Source organism: Leucopleurus acutus, assembly GCF_964270905.1.
Source record: "Leucopleurus acutus genome assembly, chromosome: 4".
Lineage (NCBI taxonomy): Eukaryota > Metazoa > Chordata > Mammalia > Artiodactyla > Delphinidae > Leucopleurus > Leucopleurus acutus.
The window spans coordinates 27004604-27027853 of record NC_139146.1 but is presented as its reverse complement, the minus strand read 5'-3'; the positions used below and the strand labels follow the sequence as shown (position 1 = coordinate 27027853).

Sequence of the window (23250 nt, the reverse complement as noted above, 5' to 3'; positions counted from 1 at the left end):
CTGAATGCAACCATACATAACAGACATTTGTGATACCCTGTCCAATTTATGATTTTCCATTTAAGTAAGGGAAAAAGTAGCTCTACCTTATTTCACATTAAATTCACTTTGATGGAAAATTTTCTGTAAATACATATTGGATATGGAAGAGAGAAAATTCAAATTTAAGATTTAATTTTTTGGACTAATTTTTAAAAATTAAATAGTTCACTTTGCCTTTCTTATTGTTTTTATGTGCCCTCCTGGCACCATACTAGTACATTTCACCCTACCAAAACTTTATGAGTCTATTAGCTTCGGTTTACTACCAGTTCACAGGTGGATTATGTATTATGAGATTCAGAGCAACAGCAGGATATTTTACCTTGTTGCTAAAATAATTATTTGTTCATCTTGTAACCTGTACTGTTTTAGGAGCATCAAATTAATTTTTCAACTATTTTAACATGATTAGTATATAAAATACTCGCATGTTATAGGAGTAGATTTGAAACATGGTTGAAAGGAAAATTCATTAATTCTTGACCCAAATCTACCTACAGGTATTACTTTCTAGTCAAACCTCTCCCCATTATAGAATTCTTTGATTACTCTGATCAAATCAAAGAAGGCAAGGGGGATGAATTAAATGTTGGGAAGAACTTTATTTATTATTTAAAAAAATTTTAACCAGTATCCCTTTCCTTTTAATGGAAAGCTCCCACATGGCAATTTATAGGAGGTTATAGCAAGTGATCAGTGTGAATTTTAGAGGTTGGGAAGTGGGATGAGTAGTGGCAGGTGAGACCTGGAGGAGAGGTAGAAGTATATTTAAAATCCTAAATCTTGACTCTGCAAAACAAAACATTTCCTATACTTCTTTTTATTTACCACAGTATATTTTTCTTACTTAATTATTCTTATAAATTAGAGATCAGTCACATAGAGATAAGCATGTAGTGTCATGTTTAACATTGTAAATTCTTATTAAATGATAAAAATTAAATGAAATACCAGTATCTGTTTACATAAATTTACCTATTATTCCAAGAATTAGAATACAGCAATAGGTATATTGATCCAGTAAGTGGACTGTAATTGCACTCCAATGGTACAGAATGTACTTTGGGGTTTGTACTGCTGATCACTTTTGAGTCACCGAAGCAGAATACCAAATAAGAACCACGAAGAAATATGTACTGCTGGGGCGCTCCACCTAAGTGATATGTAAAGATGAATGAGCTTTGTCTCTGATTTCAATGAGCTTTCAATGTGCTATAAAAGAAAGCATTTAGTTTATTATTACTTTTTACTTTTAAGTCAAGATATATCAGACACAGTTATTAATGCTGTGATGGTCCAGGACAACTTTCCATTTAGTAACTCAAAACAAAAGAAAAAATTGCCAAACAGTGCATAGTTCAGATATATTTTAGAACTTAGTAGCTCTTAATTATAATAGAACTCCTAAATATTGCCTGTGTATTGAAAATATTTTCACCATATGTTTATCTGTGGCTTTTAACATTTTTAGCCAATATCTGTTAATGGCTGAGATATTGTCATCACCATTTCTGTAGACATATGCCATCAAATCCATTAAACGTCAAACTTTGAGGCTGCTGGTAACGGAGCATCTGAAATTAGTATATTTATAATTTTAGTTCTTTTGTCTAGTAGATTAGTCTATTTATAATCTTGGTTCTTTTGTCTCTTGAATCTACAGACATTTGCATTTAAATCAATCTTCTTTAATTTTTGTGCTTGTTTTCTGTACACTGTTAGTAAGAAAAAATACAAGTACGCTGACGTATGCTTACCTATTGATATCTGTTGTCAGGGTATTTAGTCTTGTCTTTTCTTCTAAATACTCTCCACTCTTCCTGCTCTCTTTTTTCCATCTTGCATGGCATCTTGGGGCGGCAAGGAATCAGAGTCAGATCAAGAACAGGAGGAAGAGGTAATTGTGTGGCATTGTCACTTGTTAATGGCTGTGTTACTGCTATAACCACTGATAAGAGCACATGGTTACCTGTGTCTTAGGGTTACACCGTTGTCCTTAGTAATTAAAGGGTCATGATCTTACTTAACCTCTCTGAGCCTGTTTTCTCATCTTATGGACTGATTTCAGAGGACAGTAAAATTTCCCTATAAATTCTTACCTGTCTTTATGCAGCAATATAGATTTCTCTACCAACAGCTGAAGACCAAAACCATTATCTCAGTGGTTCTCAAAAGTTGGTCTGGAGATGCCTGGAGGTCAAAACTCTTTCCTTAATAGTACTGAAACATTTTTTGCCTTTTAGCTCCCATATCCTCACAAGCAACATAGGAGTCTTCCAGAGGCTCCATTACATGTGATGACATCATCACCCTGACACTCTGGAATGTGCGCTTGTGTATACTTGGGTTCTTGTATATTTATTTGTAATACACATATTTATTTATATATGTTAAACATAAACAGAAGTTCTTCAGACTCCTCAGTATTTTTTTAGGAGTGTAAAGGGGGGTTAATAACAAAAAGTTTGAGAACCACTGAAATAAAAAACTTTAAGGAGCATATAGTTCATCCATTTGACTATACTAATATTATAATGCAGAACTCTACATATAATGAGCACTTCTTATAAGGTAGATTCTTTACTAAGTGTTCCACATACCCCACCAACACTGATCTCACAGTCACCCTGTGAGATGTGTGCTATCATATCATAGATGATATGTGATAGATGAAGAAAATGAGCCTTAGAGAGGTTACCTTGAATAAATAGCCATTTGAATTATACCTGCTTCGATAGTCAAAGCAAGTGTGTGTTTGTTTCCCTTATAAAGGTCTGAAAATGCCTAAACATTATCATAGAAATGAAAGAAATCATTGGAAAAGTCCATATACTTAACTGATTAACATATAGCTTCCTGTTTCTAAGATAGACAAATGGAATTGTTATTAGCTGCACGTAAATGTTGTCAAATATACTAATTTTATTTTTTAATGTTATTCTGTTGGATTTAAACTAGAAAACCATAAAGAAAAACATAATAAACACCCTTGTACTCACCAGCTTAAAATGTAAGGCCTTATCAGTTCATAGACTGCCCCTGAATTCACTTCTTTACCGATACCCAGGCAGTGGGGCAGGATGAGACACTCATTGTCCTGCCACGTATAACCAGATACACAATAAACTTACGACAAGACTGAAGTCATTTTTTCCCTCAACTGTGCAGTCACTCTTTGTCTCTCATATTCAATTTCCTTTCTGTAGTTGATGACTCAATCCCCAAGCTGTTCAAGATGATACGTGCATACCTTGTTGAAAGAGCAACACAGTTATGAAACCAACTTTGCTATGTTCAAATGAATTCTTCCATTAGGCTTATGATTTTTCTAATGAGTATTTTCAGGAACTATTCAGGGCGACAGATCCAGTTTGTATTCTTTTCAGGATTTGGAATTCTGGCTTATAACTAATAATGAAACTATTTCTGTAGAATGTAACACCCTGGCATGCTCTTTGTTCTTTCCTTTCTCTCAACTAAATTGACACTTACTGTTTAAAACCTACTTCACTTTTTTCCTGGCCTTTTCTGTAGTATGTATTTCTAACATCAAACACACCTGCATCATACCTTCCCAGGAGTAACATGTTAGAAAGGACTCTCCACCCATAGTGTCTAGAAAGGAGATTTGTTTTTTCAAAGTTAGGATAAGAATCAGAGACTCTAGGGAAGAACAGTAGCAAATTACTCTGACCTTCCTCTAGCTTATGGCATTTCCCACGTCTGTAAAATAGGAGCTTACTGTACACATCAGGGGCTGTGAGGCAAGATGCTATTTGTAACCATTCAATTTATGTATGTTTTCTTTCAGATCGATATGACATCAGAAAAAAGTAAGATTTCAAATAAAATTGAGTTTGTTTGAAAGCTGGCTACAATAAAGAAAAGCATGAATCAAGATGCAAGCTAGTTGCCATTACTAACCACTATAATAATTATGTTTTTATACTATCCTTATTAATCATTAATATTTATTTAGAAAAGCAGCTTGGCCAGTTAAATTATGAATATATCTAATTTGTGAGCTAATTAGCAGTAAAATGCAATGATTATTCATCTAAGCATTCACTTTCTTTTAGATCCCTGTTAACCCTGCTATTGCTGTTATGCTTGTTTAGAAACCCACCCTACCGTTTTTGTCCATTTGTTAGCATAATATTGTCATCTCATTTTTTTTAAGCTCTGACATGACAGTATCACTTTTTATATCAAGCAACAACTGACATCAGTAGAGAGCTCATTATTTATGTAGGCTACACCTGCAAAAGTGATACTGTCTTAATAGTTTTCAGCTAAAGCTAACTCTCCCCTCACCCCACCCCGACCCCTACCCCTTACACCTCCTACTGTGGTGAAGTATAACTGACTTTTCTAGGGCTGAGGTCTAATGGACTTTTGTGAAAACTTTCTGAAAAAATTAAGAACCAGAAAAGCAAAAATTAAAACCTCCTGGATGAAATTATTAATCACAGCAGTATGTCATAATAGTGCTAATTTTAAATAATGATTCAAAGCCTAAACGTAATCTAGTACAAAGAGAACTGGTTTTTACAGACTTTGAGAGAGCTCTCTCAGAGTTCATTTCAGGTTTGTAACAGTCAATTAAATTTTTAGTGTGTTGAACTGTTTCTGGTGACTCTAGCTTCTGATGTGGAAGAAGTTGAGTTTTTCAGGTTTCCTTCTTGCTTTTATGCCCCAAATGCTCTAGAAAAAATCTAATTTTTAATGTTTATTCATTTTAAGATTTATTTTGATTCACTGTATTTCAGGGTGCTATTCCCAAAAGAAGAAAACTTAGAACCATGTTTAATATGGTCATCAGGCCCTATGCAATAATCATCAGGCTTTTTTTTCCCCCTTCTTTTGAAGTCCTAGCACAATGTAATTTACTGCTAAGTTACTGAAATACTTTCAAATGAGAGTCTCCTTACCCTCATGTTAAATCATTATTCAGGACTAGAATATTTGAAATTCTGGATGTTTTCATTGTTTTATATCTGAACAAATCTGTATTGATATAAATTAGTTTAATATATCTTTGTATATGCATTTCACATAGTATAGCTCCTCAACATATACTGATTCTCTCAAGAGAAGGCATTTATGTTTATAAAAAAAATTGACATTATCATTGCCTTCATTAATTCCTCTTTTTAAAGAGATTTTATTATCCCACTTTCTTCTCTGGGACTACGATGTTTATTTAAATGGCCCTTTGTTCCTTGGATACAAGCTAGTAGGAATTAAAAATTCATCCATCTGGCTCAATCATTTTTAAAAAGTTACTATATTGCTGTAATGTCATAGATCCTCCTGAATGACTCCCAGGTATTGTGACTGCTTTAAAAGTTTCAAATATAGACTCATGTTTGGCTTTCTTTTAGTATAAAGACAATCATAAAATAATCTTCAACCAGGCATGAAATAACCTCCAAAGGAGGGCTCTGTTGAAAGGACTCTTTCCTAAGGTCTTTTCAAGAATAAATCCCAAGGGAGTTTGAGTTTTCCCCCTTGCCTTTAATGGGTGCAGGCCCCCACTACCTATGCCTCAAACATACTGCATCGAGCATCTTGTATGTGGACTTTTAGGGAAGTAAATACGCTTCACCACAGTAACGTTTTCCATATTTGTTCTAATTTCTTACCATTCTCCTGCCTGCACATTTCAGCAAGGCCACCTCTCCCACCAGTTTTATTCCACCTTTGCTTTGCATGGAAATAACTTGGCTTACATAAACTGTGCGTGTGTCCTGTGTGACTGTCTCTGATTTGGGTTGCCATGCATCACATTTTAACTTTGGACTCACATATAAGTTTAATCACAATCGTTGTTTTTGTTGTTTTTCTTTCCTTTCCTTTCTTTCCCTCCTTGGTCTGTCCATTACGTGTCTAAACAAGGAGGTTGCTCCAAGGAAAGGACCATGCCTCTCAGCACAAGACTGTTTGTTTCGTTGTTGGTGTGAATTTCCCTTAGATGAAATGCCGGTTTGCAGCTGATTCAGATATATTTTATATAGTCATTGTATATTGGCAGAACTAAATATACTGAATTCCAGATTTTTGTATGATTAAATAATGTCTATACATCATTAGACGATATTCTGAGTTTGCTACTACTGGCTTTCTCCTAGAGGAAATCAACTTTCTGCAATTTCTAATGCTTTTTTCCTTTTTTTCCCATGTTCATCTTTTTTCAACATTGGTCTGTAACATCTGAACAATCTTGAGATATCTCTGTGTAATTTCACTGCGTTCGTTCTCTGTTTTGTGATTTTGTGTGTGTCTTGATTAGTTGTTACAGTTTTGTTGTATGTGTGGATGTGCTACAAGTGAGAAAATTAAGCAAGTTATTTCCTGCTCATTTTTCCTTTTCAGTTTTTTTTCCGTTAGCCTTGCTTTGCTTTTGTATCCTGAGACCTTGTGGATCCACCATTCCCAGCCCATTTTTGTTGTTCCACCCGCCACAACAGGAAAAGACACTGTGTCGTTTCAGTCCTGATTACATTTGCCAATATCTTTTTTGATTTCCATTTTACTTTCAATGTTTTTCATTCACATCAAAGATGATGAGACAGAATCTACAGAAACATCTGTCCTGAAAAGTCACCTGGTTAATGAAGTTCCTGTCCTAGCAAGTCCGGACTTGCTCTCTGAAGTTTCTGAGATGAAACAAGATTTGATCAAAATGACTGCCATCTTGACCACAGATGGATCCGATAGGGCAGGTTCCCTCAAAGTGAAGGAGCTGGTGAAGGCTGCTGAGGAAGAGCCAGGGGAGCCTTTTGAAATTGTTGAAAGAGTTAAAGAGGACTTAGAGAAGGTGAACAAAATCCTGAGAAGCGGAACCTGCATGAGAGATGAAGACAGTGTGCCAAGGTCTCAGCCAGAGAGAGAATTAGTGGAAGAGGAATGGGTTATTGTCAGTGATGAGGAAATAGAGGAGGCTAAGCAAAAAGCAGCTTTAGAGATCACCGAATACCCATGTGCAGAAGTTAGAATAGAGAAAGAGACCAAAGTAAAAGTAGAGAAAGACTCAACAGGGCTAGTGAACTACCTTACCGAGGATCTAAATTCCTACGTGTCTCCTCACAAAGCGCCACCGCAGACGGTGCAAGATCTGGCAGGGGAGAAACGTGCGGCTCTGGGTCCTTGCAGGAGCTCTGAAAGCGAAGGGAAAGCTAAAGAAGCATCTTCAGAGGAGACACAGAGTACACAGAAACAGCCCAAACCAAGCCTGGGCATAAAGAAGCCAGTGAGAAGGAAACTAAAAGAAAAACAAAAACAAAAAGAGGATAGTTCACAAGCTAGTGCAGAAAAAACTGAACTTAAAAAAGGTAGTTCAGAAGAGTCATTAGATGAGGACCCAGGTTTAGCCCCCGCGCCTCTTCCCCCTGTAAAAGCTACGTCACCTTTGATAGAAGAAACTCCCATTGGTTCCATAAAGGACAAGGTGAAGGCCCTTCAGAAACGAGTGGAAGATGAACAGAAAGGGCGAAGCAAGTTGCCTGTCAGAGTCAAAGGCAAAGAAGATGTGCCAAAAAAGATAACACAAAGGACACATCTAGCTGCATCCCCCTCTCTGAAGTCCGAGAGACATGCGCCAGCGTCACCCTCCTTGAAAACAGAAAGACACTCTTCTCTTTCCTCTTCTGCAAAAACTGAGAGGCACCCTCCAGTATCACCAGTGAGTAAAACCGAGAAACACTCACCCTTGTCACCCTCTGCAAAAACTGAAAAGCACTCACCTGTGTCATCGTCAAGTAAAACTGAGAAGCACTCACCCTTGTCACCCTCCGCAAAAACTGAAAGACACTCCCCTGTATCCTCTTCTACAAAAGCAGAAAGACACCCACCTGTTTCGCCTTCAGGTAAAACAGACAAACGCCCACCCAGCTCGCCCTCTGGGAGAACAGAGAAACATCCACCCGTGTCACCTGGCAGAACAGAGAAACGCTTGCTTGTATCGCCAGCTGGAAGAATGGAAAAGCATTCACCTGTCTCAACCTCTGGGAAAACCGAGAAGCACCTGCCTGTGTCGCCTTCTGGGAAAACAGGCAGGCAGCCAGCTGTCTCCCCCACCTCAAAAACAGAAAGAATCGAGGAGACAATGTCTGTTCGGGAGTTGATGAAAGCTTTCCAGTCAGGTCAGGACCCATCTAAACATAAGACTGGACTCTTTGAGCACAAATCCGCAAAGCCGAAACAGCCACAAGAAAAAAGCAAAGTTCGGGTAGAAAAAGAAAAGGGGCAGATAGTAACCCCGGGAGAAACGCAGAGAACGGAGAGCCACACAACCAAACGAGGCCAGAGATTCCTGGCCACGGGACCTTCAGAATCCAGAAGAGCGGCCCGTGCTTCCTCCGCAGGGTTTAAGAGAGAAGATGTAGCTGAAGGAAAGGAGAAAGCGCTCAACCACAAAACACCCGAACCTGTTCAGCCGGCACCCGAAGAAGAAAGCCATAAAGATAGTGAAGTCCCCAAAGAAAAGCTGGCTGATGGACAGGGAGACACGGATCTCCAGATCAGCCCGGACAGGAAAACCTCCACTGACTTTTCTGACGTCATTAAGCAGGAACTGGAAGACAATGACAAATACCAACAGTTCCGCCTGAGTGAAGAGACTGAGAAGGCGCAGCTGCACTTAGACCAAGTGCTCACTAGTCCTTTCAACACAACGTTCCCGCTAGATTACATGAAAGATGAGTTCCTCCCGGCCCTGTCTTTACAGAGTGGTGCCTTACATGGCAGTTCGGAAAGCCTGAAGCAGGAAGGGGTAGCAGGTTCTCCGTGTGGCAGCCTGATGGAAGGGACCCCTCAGATTAGTTCAGAAGAAAGCTATAAGCATGAGGGCCTAGCAGAGACCCCCGAGACAAGCCCAGAAAGCCTTTCTTTCTCACCAAAGAAAAGGGAGGAGCAAATTGAGGAAACAAAGGAAACTACCAAGTTAAAAACACCACCAGAAATTCATTCCGAAAAAGGACATCCCTCAACCAAAGACGTTACTGATGGCTCTGAAGGGCAAGGTGCTGCAGTCACGGGGGGCACAGAGCCCTCTGCTGAGTGTTTGCTGAAGGAGGTCACCCTAGACCCTTCCAAAGACACATGCCCCCCACGAGAAGGTGACGGCCTTGGCAGCCAAGGTGTATCATTAGCAAAAGAAACATCCGAAGGACTGACTGAGGAAGTGTCCTGTGATGAAGGTCCACTTAAATGTGTTAGTTCAGCCCATGAGACACAAATGGATACTGAAGCTCAGGGATCCACAGCCACCAAGCCCTCAGATGAGACGAAGGCCTTGCCGCTGCCTGATGCTGCTGTAGAGACAGGCCCAAGGGCTGACCCAAAGCCCCAGGGAGTCATTAGAAGTCCCCAAGGCTTAGAACTCGCACTCCCTAGCCGTGATAGTGAGGTCCTCAGCCCTGGGGCTGATGAGTCCTTCACAGTGAGCCACAAAGACTCCCTGGAAGCCAGCCCAGTGCTGGAGGATAACTCCTCACACAAAACTCCTGATTCTCTGGAACCGAGTCCTCTGAAAGAATCCCCTTGCCATGATTCTCTTGAAAGCAGCCCTGTTGAACCAAAGATGAAGGCTGGAATTCTGCCGAGTCACTTTCCTCTTCCTTCAGCCGTTGCCAAAACAGAACTCTTCACGGAAGTGGCCTCTATGCGGTCCCGGCTGCTCCGAGACCCAGACGGCAGTGCTGAGGATGACAGCCTTGAGCAGACGTCACTCATGGAGAGCTCAGGGAAGAGCCCCCTTTCCCCTGACACCCCCAGCTCCGAAGAAATTAGCTATGAGGTCACACCCAAAACCACAGATGCAGGCACCCCCAAACCAGCTGTGATTCCTGAATGTGCAGAGGAGGATGACTCAGAAAATGGGGAGAGAAAGAGGTTCACACCTGAAGAGGAAATGTTTAAAATGGTAACCAAAATCAAAACGTTTGATGAACTTGAACAAGAAGCAAAGCAGAAAAGGGACTACAAAAGAGAACCCAAGCAAGAAGAATCTTCTTCATCCTCTGACGCAGATGTTGACTGTTCAGCAGACATGGATGAAACAAAACACACGGAGAGTGTACAGGATGAAAGCGATGTCCCTGTGGTTGTAACATCAGAGAGCAGAAAGGCTTCTTCCTCCTCAGAAAGTGAACCTGAGTTGACACAGCTGAAGAAAGGTGCTGACTCAGGCCTCTTATCAGAGCCAGTTATTCAAGTGCAACCCCCTTCCCCACTTCCATCCAGCATAGACTCAAATTCCAGTCCCGAAGAAGTACAATTCCAGCCTGTTGTTTCCAAACAATACACTTTTAAGATGAATGAAGATACTCAGGAAGATTCAGGTAAATCAGAGGAAGAAAAAGATCGTGAATCTCATTTACCTGAAGACAGTCATACTGTTTCTACTGATGGCCCAGAGATGTCTTATGATGATCTAAACAGAGATGCTGATCAACAGAAACTTTGTGATGACCATGGGTATGAAGCAGGGAGTCCCAGCGGCTCAGCCACTCCTGTCTCTTCAGGTCTCCGCAGTTCCACTGGTGATGATGTCAGTGAGCAGCTAGTTATCCATAAGGAATCATTAGCTCTCCAAGACACTGGTGGAAAAGATACAGAAGAAGAAGAGCTTGATGTTTCTGGAGTCGAATCTCCACAAGTAGATTGCCCCAGTGAAAGCTCTTCATCTTTGTCCTCTTTGCATCGTTGTCCAGCATCTGAAGCAAAAGAATTAGACGAAGACATAGTCTCTACATCTTCTGCTACAAAAATGGAGGTCACAAAACCTGACCAAGCTTTTGAGAGCTTACCAGAGGACCGGTCCACTCTAGACTCATCCATTACTACTCAAACTGATAGATCGTCCTTGGATGTTCCAGTGTCTAACCCAGCGGAGACTGATGAAATCTCTGATCCTCAAATCATAAGCCCTTATGAAAATGTTCCTTCTCAACCTTTTTTCTCTAGTGAAGAAAGCAAAACCCAAACAGATACAAGACACACAAGTTTTCACTCTTCTGAAGTGTCTTCTGTTACCGTCACATCCTCCACTGAAGACGCAGAAGTGACAAGCGCCTCCGGAAGAACTGTTTCAAGTGAAGAATCTAATTTTGAGGACGAGAACCTGGACGTAGAACCCAAACAAGAAAGTACCTTGTGGGAAATGCAGTCGGATAGAGCCTCCTCATCTTTAGAGCCAACCGTACCAAATGCATCAACAGTTGCTGGTGAACAGAGAAGCAAAGTCATCATCACAAAAACTGATGTAGATTCTGATTCCTGGAGTGAAATCCGTGAGGATGATGAAGCCTTTGAGGCTCGAGTGAAAGAGGAAGAACAGAAGATATTTGGTTTGATGGTAGACAGACAATCGCAGGGTACCACCCCTGACACCACTCCTGCTAGGACCCCAACTGAAGAGGGGACCCCAACCAGTGAGCAAAATCCGTTTCTCTTTCAGGAAGGAAAATTGTTTGAGATGACCCGAAGTGGTGCCATTGATATGACCAAAAGGTCCTATGCAGACGAAAGTTTCCACTTTTTCCAAATTGGGCAAGAATCCAGGGAAGAGACTCTCTCTGAAGACATGAGAGAAGGGGGTACTGGTGCTGAGTCCCTACAGCTGGAGACTTCGGCTGAGTCATTAGCACTCTTAGAATCGAAAGAATCAGTGGATGACGAAGCAGAGCTACTCCCCGATGACCTGAGTGAGGAAGTAGAAGAAATACACGCTTCAGATGCTCCACTTAACTCCCAAATGGAGATGTCAGCCTCCATTGAAACATCAGTGAAAGAGGCACCTTCTGCGGGAGCTGAGGACCTCCCCTCCGTGGGAATGGGGGACACGCCTCCCCTGTCCAGTGTGAAGCAGACAGCTTGCCCTGACTCCCCTAAACCGGTTGGACAAGTTCAGTTAGATTTTTCCACAGTCACTAGGTCTGTATATGCAGATCGGGGTGATGATTCTCCCGATTCATCCCCAGAGGAACAGAAATCAGTCATTGAAATCCCTACTGCACCCATGGAGAATGTGCCTTCTACTGAAAGCAGGTCCAAAATCCCTGTAAGGACTATACCCACTTCAACCCCAGCACCTCCATCTGTGGAGTATGAGAGCTCCCTTTCTGAAGATTTCCTACCCAGCCTGGATGAGGAAAGTAAACAGGATGAAACAAAACCAAAGTCTAAAATCCCCACGAAAGTGCCCGTCCAAAGAGTCGAGCAGCAGCCTTCACATCTAGACCTGTCTCTACAGAAAACAGAGGCTCCACAGGGACAGGACATGACAAGCAGAGCGCCAAGTAATAGAAGCAAACCTGAATCTGATGCCAGTTTGGACGCAAAGACCAAATGTCCAGTAAAAACTAGAAGTTACGTTGAGACAGAAACAGAAAGCACAGAGTGGGCAGAGGAGCTTGAGTTAGAGTCAGAGGAAGGGGCCGCAAAACCAAAGATATTTGCATCCCGATTGCCAGTAAAGAGCAAAAGCACCACATCTTCCTGCAGGGGGCCCACGAGCCCCACAAAAGAAAATAAGGAGCATTTCTTTGACCTTTACAGGAACTCCATAGAATTCTTTGAGGAGATTAGTGATGAGGCTTCCAAGTTAGTGGACAGACTTACACAGTCAGAAAGGGAGCAGGAGTTAGTTTCAGATGACGAAAGTAGTAGTGCCCTGGAAGTTTCAGTAATTGAAAATCTGCCACCTGTTGAGACCGAGAACTCAATTCCTGAGGACATCTTTGACACAAGGCCCATTTGGGATGAGTCCATTGAGACTCTGATTGAACGCATCCCTGATGAAAATGGCCATGACCATGCTGAAGGTATTTGCCAGCCACTGGGATTCCCTGTGCTACGCATGTCATAAATTTGATATAGTTTTTTTGTGTGTCTGTTTTATTTGGTGATTTGTGTCTCATTTTCTTTAAGCTTTCTGTAGTGGTTACTATGTTTGTGTAAGCCCTTTGTGTTTCGTGCTTTCTCTGTATACTCTTGTCTGTGGAAACAATCTCAAGATTGAGTAATGAGAATGCTTATGGAAAACATAAACATGATCGACAGGCAACGGGGATCTTGCCTTTTCTCTAGCTGCTGCACGTGACGCCATGCAAGCTTTGAGTTTTGTTGTTCTGACGTTCCAGGCTTAGCCTTAAATTAAGCATACGGATATATTTGGTTTTGTTTCATATTATGAGGATTCATTGCTTTTTCTAATTACCTTTGAGTACTTTAATAAGTACTTAACGATTTTATAATGATTAGGAAGCCATTTACACAAGAAGATTTCACATACCATGAAACTCTAATTGTTGAGGATTTGTTTTTGATTCAGAAAGGTTGGATTTTAGATACCATTGGTAAACACTTTAAGCAAACAATCATAAGGTAAAAACATGCTTTTCATTTATGTGGCTGATGAATGGAGAATGGACTCTGATTAGATGCAGCAGACAACAAAAACTCAAACTTTGCATGATTTAAGTTGACTGTGAGGGGATGATGGCTCTTTGAATTATAAAAAAGGAAACCATAGATGGCTTTGAGAAGTAGCCTCTGGTCTTCCAATATCTCTACAATAAAGACTATTATTCTTAAATTTGGGTTATAAAAAAATGACCATGACCTAAAATGCTGCCCATCAATTAATGGGGGTTAAAAATCAAAGGGAAAATTATAGTCTGTGGGAGTATTATATGAGCTTACTTAGTAGTAAGCAGACAGAAACTTTGCCCAAAAGACAATATAACATACACATACATATACATACACTTTATTCTTCCTTCTTCCAAGGTTACCAGAACCAAGATAAATGTTGTTTCTGGCCATACTGAAAAAAGCCAGGATGGTCTGATCAACCCATGATCTCGGTCTCTTGTGAATCTCGGATGTGATTTCTTTGCAACATGACCCAGACATGATCTTATACTGCCACAGGCAATAATAGGAGGTCCTAACCAATTACTCCATTTCTCCATCCCATTTATGATTTTTCTGGTGTTTGATGAGCTAGATGATTCTCTTCGGGTGGGCAGTATCCTCTCAGATTATATTTTAAGAGGAAAGTCCTAAGATTACTAGAAATCGGTAACTTATATAATTATGTCCAGTGCCTAGTCTTGATTAAAGAGATATGGAAGCAGATGGTTTTCATGATTTTTACTACATTTATTCCCCATTCCATTCCAGAAATCAGGCAAACACACAATTTAATATGATTTAAAATGTAATCGTTGATTTGTGCTATGATCAAATATTTGGACAATTGACTGCCTTTCTTTGGATGATCAGTATTGTGGTTCCTCTCCTGTCATGGACAACCTTTGGCCATTCTGTTTTTGACCTTCTGTAGATCAAGAGGATGAGCAGGAACGGATTGAGGAGAGGCTGGCGTATATTGCTGATCACCTTGGTTTCAGCTGGACAGGTAAAATGAGTGTGACCCTTTTTTTCCAACAAAACCTGCTTGGTTTAAATGACATTGTTGCATCAGCCAACTGTCATTAACAATGAAAAAAGGCCTTTTTTTTTCTTTCCTTGAGGAAGAACACATGGAATAGTGAAAAGAATGATACTATGAACTAGAAAATCCAGGGTCTGCATTAACTCACTGTGTGAACCAGGGCAGGCCTTTTATTGTCTCTGGCATTTTGAATAATAGAACTTTAGATTAAGAGATTTTGAGAATATAAGAAGCCCCACTACCCTCCTTTGGGAGCTGTGGATATCTAAACTTTGGGGAGATTATTGTGTTTCAAAACCATTGTTAGTTGTAATTGTCATAAAATTTAATTTGAGATTCAACCGGGGCTCCTTGTTTTAGATGCCTTGAATCAGATATCTTCATCCTGAACAGTACTAAAATTTACTTCAGATGAATGTTGAAGTACATATGAATGAGATGTTTAATAATTCTCTGAGAGATGGGTATGTTTCAGTTTAGAAATTGTATGTTACAGAATTTTTTAATGGAAAGTGAATTCTAAAATCAATATGGTTTCTTTACAACTCATGAGTTGTAGGTTTTAAAGCTATACCCTTTCATCTTTCCTGCTACTTAACATATTAAAGCAAGATTGTCCTTCTGGATTTTTTTCTTTTTTCTGTTTTTTGTTGTTTGTTTATTTGTTTGGTCTGACTTCCTTTTATGTCACTTGTGACTACTTAATTGAAACAAGCAGTTTAAAGTTAATATTAATCTCCTTTCAGTTTCTTAAAAATTTGGTATGAATAGGAGATAGGAGTCATAATATCGATAACAAAGATAATTGATAATGTAGAATAAATGACTAAAGCATTTTAAAGTAATTTAAAAATACTGAGCAGATTTATTTAATTGAGGGATTTAGGGGAAGGAAGGGTATCAAAATATCCCTGACTGACTGACTAAGTAGGTAGCATTCAGAATTATTTATTTTGCTTCTTAAGTATTTATGAGTGTATATATTAAACGTAATATCTATTATAGTTGGTGAAAATTCAAACCTTACAATCACTGAATGGTATAAAATAAAAAATAAATAAGTCTCTCACACCTACATCTCATCTTTGAGCCCCTTTCCTCAAAGGTAACTGCTAACACTTTCTCATGTATTCAGAAAAAAATCTGCAGTGCCCACATCTATGCTTATTATTTAAAAATAAGCAAAATTTTACTTAACAGTATTCTTCATAAATACTCCATCAGCATAGAAATATCTATGGCCTTCTTTTAAATGGCTATTTAATTCCACTCTGTGGAGGTACCGTGATTTTATCAGTGGCCTTTGCTGATGGCTACTTAGGTTGTTTCCTGTTAGTGGCAGTAGATATCCTTATGCACCGATAGATTTTTGTGGGTGTTTCTAAAGGGCATATTCCTAGAAGAAAAAAAGCTGCGTAAATATATGTATATTTTTAATTTTGAAAGATATTGGCAAATTGCCCTCCGAAAAGACACCTCATTCACACACACACACACACACACACACACACACACACACACACGTGCACACACACCTCAATGTATAAGCAACCATACAGAATGTTAATGGTAGACTTTAAAGGAAAACTTTGAGGCTTCTTCCCTAGGTCAGTTAATCCTTCCCAGACCTTTTATTCATGTGACATCAAATCACAGAAAGGAGTTTATCCAACCACCATAATATAGCTGCAACCAGTATTTATCCAAGTACCCAGAAACAGAATTTATAGTATTTGCAAGTCCCCTAATTATGATTAAAAGTGAGACATGGTCTCTTTCTACTGTTTTCAGTCATTTATTTTCCATTGTCTTGGTTAAGAGTATAAGCCAGTATTAATGGTCTCTTCCAAATTTTGGAATTAAATGGTCCTGAATTTACATATTTTATCATCATTGCCTCAAACTTACTATTTCCACTATGACAGTGATCAATTCTATACCCAAATTTAAGGAAAATATCTGCAGTTAGTGCTAGAAGAACAAAGGCATACGAGAGTCATTTCTAATAAGTAGGAAAAAATAAAGGAACTCTGTTACAGCAATACGAAGAACACATCATTTACAAAATCACAAGGAAAGGTGTAGAGACTCAAACTATGAAGTTAATGTATTTACAGAGGAGTATTTTCTCTTTTAGAATTAGCAAGAGAACTGGATTTCACTGAGGAGCAAATTCATCAAATTCGAATTGAGAACCCTAACTCCCTCCAAGACCAGAGTCATGCACTATTGAAGTACTGGCTAGAGAGGGATGGGAAACATGCGACAGGTAGGTGGAGAGGTATATGTAAAAGGCAATAGGCCGGAGGTAGAAAAAAAGTCTTGTTCAACAAACCTTTTATGCAAATTCAGTAAAAAGATAAAATGACAGATGCTATCAACCTGAAGTGCTACTGTAAGCAAATGAGAAGAAGCTGTAACATTTCTCAAATATGCATGTTGCATAAAAATTCTTGTACTGTGTTCCTTTGAACAGCATTAACTAGCGGAAAGTGATACTAGCACTGGCTGCTAACAGGAAAGTTATTAAAGTCCTAGAATTTTCTATGTATTGACAGCAGACACACTTGCTTTATTAGCCATTGTCTTACTGATGGTACGTTACATTCAGTTCCTGCTTCCTTTACTCCTAAATAACTAAAATGGGGGGGCGCTTCCCTGGTGGCGCAGTGGTTGAGAGTCCGCCTGCCGATGCAGGGGACACGGGTTCGTGCCCCGGTCCAGGAAGATCCCACATGCCACGGAGCGGCTGGGCACGTGAGCCATGGCCGCTGAGCCTGCGCGTCCGGAGCCTGTGCTCTGCAGCGGGAGAGGCCACAACAGTGAGAGGCCCGCGTACCGAAAAAAAAATTTTTTTAATTAAAATAAATAAATAAATAAATAAAATCGGGGAAAATGTCAAGTAGATATTCTACATAATGATTTATATATGATATTCTGACCACATCAAATAAAATGGGAAGTGATACAGAACATAACTGCTTCTTATCCCTCAGCTGGTCTAAGTTTGCCACTTTGTTTAATGCCTCTTTGAAGACCTACCTAGAGACCTCCCTTATCTACATCTAGCCCACATTTATCTTTCCTTCTCTTACCATTATTCTAGGTAGGATTGCCAGATTTAGCAAATAAAAATTGAGAGCACCCAGTTAAATTTAAATTTCAGATAGTCAACAGATACTTTTCTAGTATAAGCATATCCTACGCAGTATTGGGGATATACTTTTACTAAAACAATTTGTCTTTTATCTAAACTTCACATTTGACAGGGTGTCCTCTGTGTAATCTAGCAACTCCGCCTTTAGGGCTTATGCGCATATGCTCTGTCACCCATTTCGTACATAGCCCTTGTTTGTTTGCTTACGTTTACAAAGACCCTTAATTGGGCTTTGGTTGTTTCTTGTACAAACATCAAAACTGTAGTAAATTTTTCCTATGCTTACAATATATCACCAAAAAAATTCAGTAAGGCAACTAAATGAAAGAGATTTTTAAAAGAGTAGCCCTCAGGTATAATAAATAGTTTTTCTCTAATATCCCAGATACCAGTCTCATTGAATGTCTCACCAAGATCAACCGAATGGATATTGTTCATCTCATGGAGACCAGCACAGAGCCTCTCCAGGAGCGCATCAGTCATAGCTATGCAGAGATTGAACAGACCATTACACTGGATCATAGTGAAGGTCAGACAATTTGTGTATGTGTATGAGTGTCTGTGATGTATGGTCAATTCAGGCAACTGGACCCACTGTCTTCCTTTTTTTCAGAGCGTCGACCATGGCCTTTGCTGGTACGTTCTTCTCCTGAGACTTCCCTGCCCATTTTAGGTGCCCCCATCCCTCTCGTTCTTTGTTATTTCATCATTGTCTCAGTCAGCATGGGCTGCTGTAACAAAATACCATGAACTGGGTAGCTTAAACAACAGAAATTTGTTTCTCACAGTTCTGAAAACTGGAAATTGGAGATCAGGGTGATAGCGTGGCTGGGTTCTGGTGAGGGCCCTATTCTAGATTATACACGGCTGTCTCCTTGCTCTGTCCTTACGTAGGGGACAGAGAAATAGCTAGCCTCTTCTTATAAGGGTGCCAGTCCCATTCATGAGGGCTCCACCCTCATGACCTAATTACCTCGCAGGGTTACCACCTCTGAATACCATCACGTGGGGACTAGGGTTTCAACATATGAATTTGAAGGGGACCCAAACATTCAGTCCATAACAGCCATCAACATGGATGACCCGTCCAGTGCCCTTTCCTCAGCCCCTGGGTGGTACTTCTGATACTTGTGTCTTTTACTCTACCTTAGTGACCCATTTCTGTGCCCACAACCCAAACTACATCATTATCAGTGACTGTACTACTTGCAGGTCCTAACTTGAAGCATTATACTTACATCCTCTTTTACTTCTACACAATAATTCTGCAAACCCACTGGACCTCTAGTCACTGGTCCTACCCCCTTTTCAGTATTAAAGTTTCTCGAATCCACCCTCATTCACTTCCATGCTCACTCACTCCCATTCTTTCTGCTTCTCTCTCTCTCATTGCTGTTTTTACACTTTCTCTTCTTTCAAGCCTCCAACATTACTCTTCTTTTTATTTATTCCAACCTGATGACCATACTTCATATTCCTTAGAAAAAATAGGAATACCTGTAAGCAAATGTCCATATTCTTTCACCACAAAGTCTCTCAACCTAAGTGCATCTCAGTGCTTATACTCTACCTTCCCTGCTGTATGAAATGGCCTTCCTTTGCTAAAGCCATCATCTCTTCTTTTGTACTAGATCTCATCCCCTTTTACCAACTATTGACTTCACTTCTGCAATCACCCACTCTGGCTCCTACAACTAGAACACTGTGAACAGCACTGAAACGTGCTTTAATAGATCCCAGCTTTAAAAACAAAGCAAAGCAAATAACTCCTTTCACCCTGTATGCTCCCCTGTATGACTGCTCTGTTTCTCCATCCATTTCATGGGAAATCTCTTCAAAAGAATAGTCTAACTTTTCTGTCACTACTCTCTACTTTCTCTCTTCCCTTCTCTCTAGAACTGTCTCTGGAATCCACACAAGTCAGGTTTTGTCATCACCACGCAACAGAAAAGAATCTTGCAAAATTAACCAATTGTTTCCTCATCGCCAAATGCACTGACGCCATTCTCAGTCTTCATCTTCCTTTACCTCTTCTTAACATTTGACACAGAAAGTTAATCCCTTCTTCTTAAGACATTTTCTTCACTCACTTTCCATGATAACCTCTCTTCTTGTTTTTTTTTTTTTATTTTCTTATTTTATAGGACAGTCTTCCTCAGTGTCTTTCTGCAGCTTACTTTCCATAGGTTTACATAATGGCATGTATTACTGTTCAGCAAGAGCCTCGTAGCTCGGCCCATCTCCCATCTCTCTCCCTCTTTCCCAAGTCCCAGACACCTGGCCTCTGGGCTGTGCCCTGGGCACCCTACACCTTCTCAGGCTTCCAGGCTCTGGTGCTTCCTCTTCCCTGCATTCTGTGGTTTTCTTCCCTAAGATCACCCGGTACCTTTTTCTCTCACTTTATTCAGGGCTCTGCTCAAGTATCAGCTCCTAAGAGGAGCCTTTTCCAACAAATCTATCTAAAAAACTGACCCTCTTTTCTTTGTACCTTTACCCTGGTTTCAGAAATAGGAATCTGCAGAAATGCAAGTTCAGTCAGGCCAGAAGCCTCTTCTGTCTTGTTCACTGCTACATATCCAGCATCTAACAGCACCTACTACAGTGTTGATACTCAATATATATCTACTGAGTGAATAACTAGATAGATGAAGGTCAATCACACCTCTGCCGAAAGTTTTTCAGTGACTCCTTATTGCCCTTGCTATATGAAATGCCTTAGCTTGGCCTAACAGACCCTTCATCAAAAGAGTACTAACCTCAGAGTGTTGTTTAATACAAGTTAATACTTGTAAAGCACCTAGAATGGTGCCTGACACATAGTAAATATTCAGAATGTGTTAGCTATTTATTATTATTATTAATGCTCTTCTTACCATGTGGATTTATGCCTCAACTGTCGCAGTTGATACCTGCCTATCTTTAGGCCTCCTTAAGATGCCATACCCTCTGCATTTCTTTTCCTGATTCTTTAACCCTGAGTTGGATGCCCGGCATTCATTGACCGGCACCTGTGGCCCAGTCACTCTGCATTTGATTATCTCTTACTTGCCTGAGCTTCCCTAGATGGTCAGCATCTTGAAGGCAGACACAGTGCCTCTTTCAGCTTTGTAACCATGACTGATCACAGACATGGCATGTAGTAGTTGCTTAATAAATACGCACTTAATATAGTTTAGCTTCAAATAAATACTTAATTTAAATGGTTCTCCCCTGTAGGGTTCTCAGTACTTCAAGAGGAGCTCTGCACCGCCCAGCACAAGCAGAAGCAGGAGCAAACTGCTTCTAAGGAGGACGGGTCCTACGATCACCCTCCCATCGTCTCGGAGGAAGACATTTCTGTCGGTTACTCCACTTTTCAGGATAGCATCTCCAAAACTGAGGGCGACGGCTCAGCAACAGAGCTGCTTCCCCAGACTCACAAGGAACAAGTTCAACAGGATTTCTCAGGGAAAATGCAAGACCTGCCTGAAGAGTCAGCCCTCGAACAGCAGGAATACTTGTGAGTTCCAAAAGAAAGCCTATGCGGTGTCATTCCAAAGACACAAGCCAATATGCAGAGGGTGCCAAGCGTATACAAGCGTAAAGCGTTTTCAGATAGTTTTCAGAACTACAGGAAAAAAAGCAAAGTACTTGAGACATGACTGTGACGGTGTTGTGTGGCACAAGCCTGCTTGAGCCGACTTCCAGTTCCATGACCTTGGGCAAAGGCCTAAGCCCTTTGAGTCTCAGTTTCCACGTCTATAAATTGTGATAATAATATACACCTTATTCATCTTACAGGCTCAAAGGTCACGGAGATGCCTGTGAAACCATTGTTGAAACTGTAGACCACACAGTTATTACTCGTATGTTTGCTGCACCTCACTTCTCTGTATATGTGCCTGTCACACCCTGGCTGGTTCAGAAGGTGAATAGTGACAGTGTAGGTGAAGCAGCCCTTGTGTGTTTCAACAAAGCTGTGAGGTGGCTAGCAATAAAAATAGAAATGCAACACAGATTACTCACACAGAATGAAAGGCCGTTAGGGATTGGGGTGGGAATAAAGAGAAGTCGTCTAGAGCGCTTCTGCCTAAAGGAAGCTGCAGCTTAGAACTCAAGTTCTGGGCTTTCTGGAAGCAAAGGCAAAAAAGAGTTGTATAAATGACACTTCTTGTCTAGAAAAAGCAACCAGATCATGAGAAAGGCAAGCATGTCCCAGCCCTGAAATGTGAGAATAGCGTGTCAGGAGGCTGTAACACAGCATCTCCTTTGTCCTTGAGTGAGCTTTGTGCTGGAGTCACTGGAACTTGAGAAAAGGGTGAAAGGGGTATTGAAATGAGCTTTTCTTCCACGGAGCACTGCCCCCTCGCCCATCTACCTTTAGATTGTAGGGGAGAGCATAAAGAATAGGTCAGGAAAAGAGAGAAGGAAAGAGAAAAAGATGGGAAGCAAAGAGGGGCTATCAGAAAGGCACTTTGGGCATTTAATATCTATGGAGTGACAGAAAATTAGAAGGAGGGAGCAGAACAGCAGATAATTCTTTTCTTTTAGGAGTATTATAAAGATTACATTGCTTATCTCCAAACTATATCAGTAGAAAAAGTTTCAATGCCAACAGATCTTCCTGTCAAGTAACGCAGTTTTCTGGATGGATAATAAGAACCTCCCTATGTTTATGACTATGGTAACTATATTAACATGGGGTTTATATATTGCTTTTTTGAAATTTTGCCAAATTTTGATCCTTGCTTCAAAAGCCTTATTGTCTATAGATCTTTGCTATATATACCTCCTCAAATCATCAATATTACCTTGAGTTATCAAAGGAAAGATGAAATTATTATTTATTAATATCTCTCATTATTAATTATCTCTACTTTGTAGAGATTAGGAAATGGCAATACATTTGAGGATAATTTTTATTATTTTAGAATACATTTTTCCCAATCAATGCTAGATCAATGAGCTGTAACCGTATTCTGTATTTTACATATAATTTTTATTCACATTTCATTTCTTAGCCAAATTTACAAAACCTCTTTAGACTTTCACGGACTGTGAAGACAAGTTCCATCTTTCCTTCCAAATCCCTTGCATCAGCAGGGGCGGAAATGCATATGCTCTCATGGTATAATTGGGCTTTTCTGTTTCAGTGTGACAACCCCAGGGACAGAAGTGTCAGAGACTCAAAAGGCTATGGCAGCATCTGGCTCTCCCACCAAGACACCTGAGGAAATCACCCCTACTGAGGAGGAGAGGCCATATCTCCAGACCCCGACATCAAGTGAGCGGGGAGACTCTCCCATTGTGCAAGAACCCGAAGAGCCCCCAGAACGTAGGGAAGAGAGTTCGCCTCGAAAAACCAGCCTCGTGATAGTGGAGTCAGCCGATGAACAGCCACAAGCCTTTGAAAGGCTCGATGAAGATGCTGCTTTTCAAAAGGTAATATCTCCTCCTCTATTTCCTTGCCCACATGTAACAAAGCTACAAACCTTCTCCCAGTTTCCATTTCTCTGGTGGCTTATGTTTTCACAGAAAGGTTTGCCAAATTAATTATCTTGGGCCAAGGGAAGCCCTCAATCCCTTTTAAAATCTGAGAACCGGTGAA

At 40.3% G+C, this 23250-nt stretch overlaps 1 protein-coding gene across 2 annotated transcripts in view; it reads left to right on the top strand.

Annotated features, from left to right (window-relative positions):
• Positions 1–23250, top strand: part of ANK2 (ankyrin 2) — a gene marked incomplete at both ends in the record, with an annotated part of 237407 nt that overhangs the window by 204053 nt on the left and 10104 nt on the right. For both annotated transcript variants that reach the window (XM_082837746.1, XM_082837745.1), the window contains 8 exons: positions 1907–1939; positions 3854–3875; positions 6606–12869; positions 14396–14470; positions 16644–16775; positions 18049–18192; positions 20880–21162; positions 22796–23084. In XM_082837746.1, coding sequence (XP_082693872.1) covers positions 1907–1939; positions 3854–3875; positions 6606–12869; positions 14396–14470; positions 16644–16775; positions 18049–18192; positions 20880–21162; positions 22796–23084 — 7242 coding nt within the window. The remainder of the gene's footprint in view (positions 1–1906; positions 1940–3853; positions 3876–6605; positions 12870–14395; positions 14471–16643; positions 16776–18048; positions 18193–20879; positions 21163–22795; positions 23085–23250) is intronic.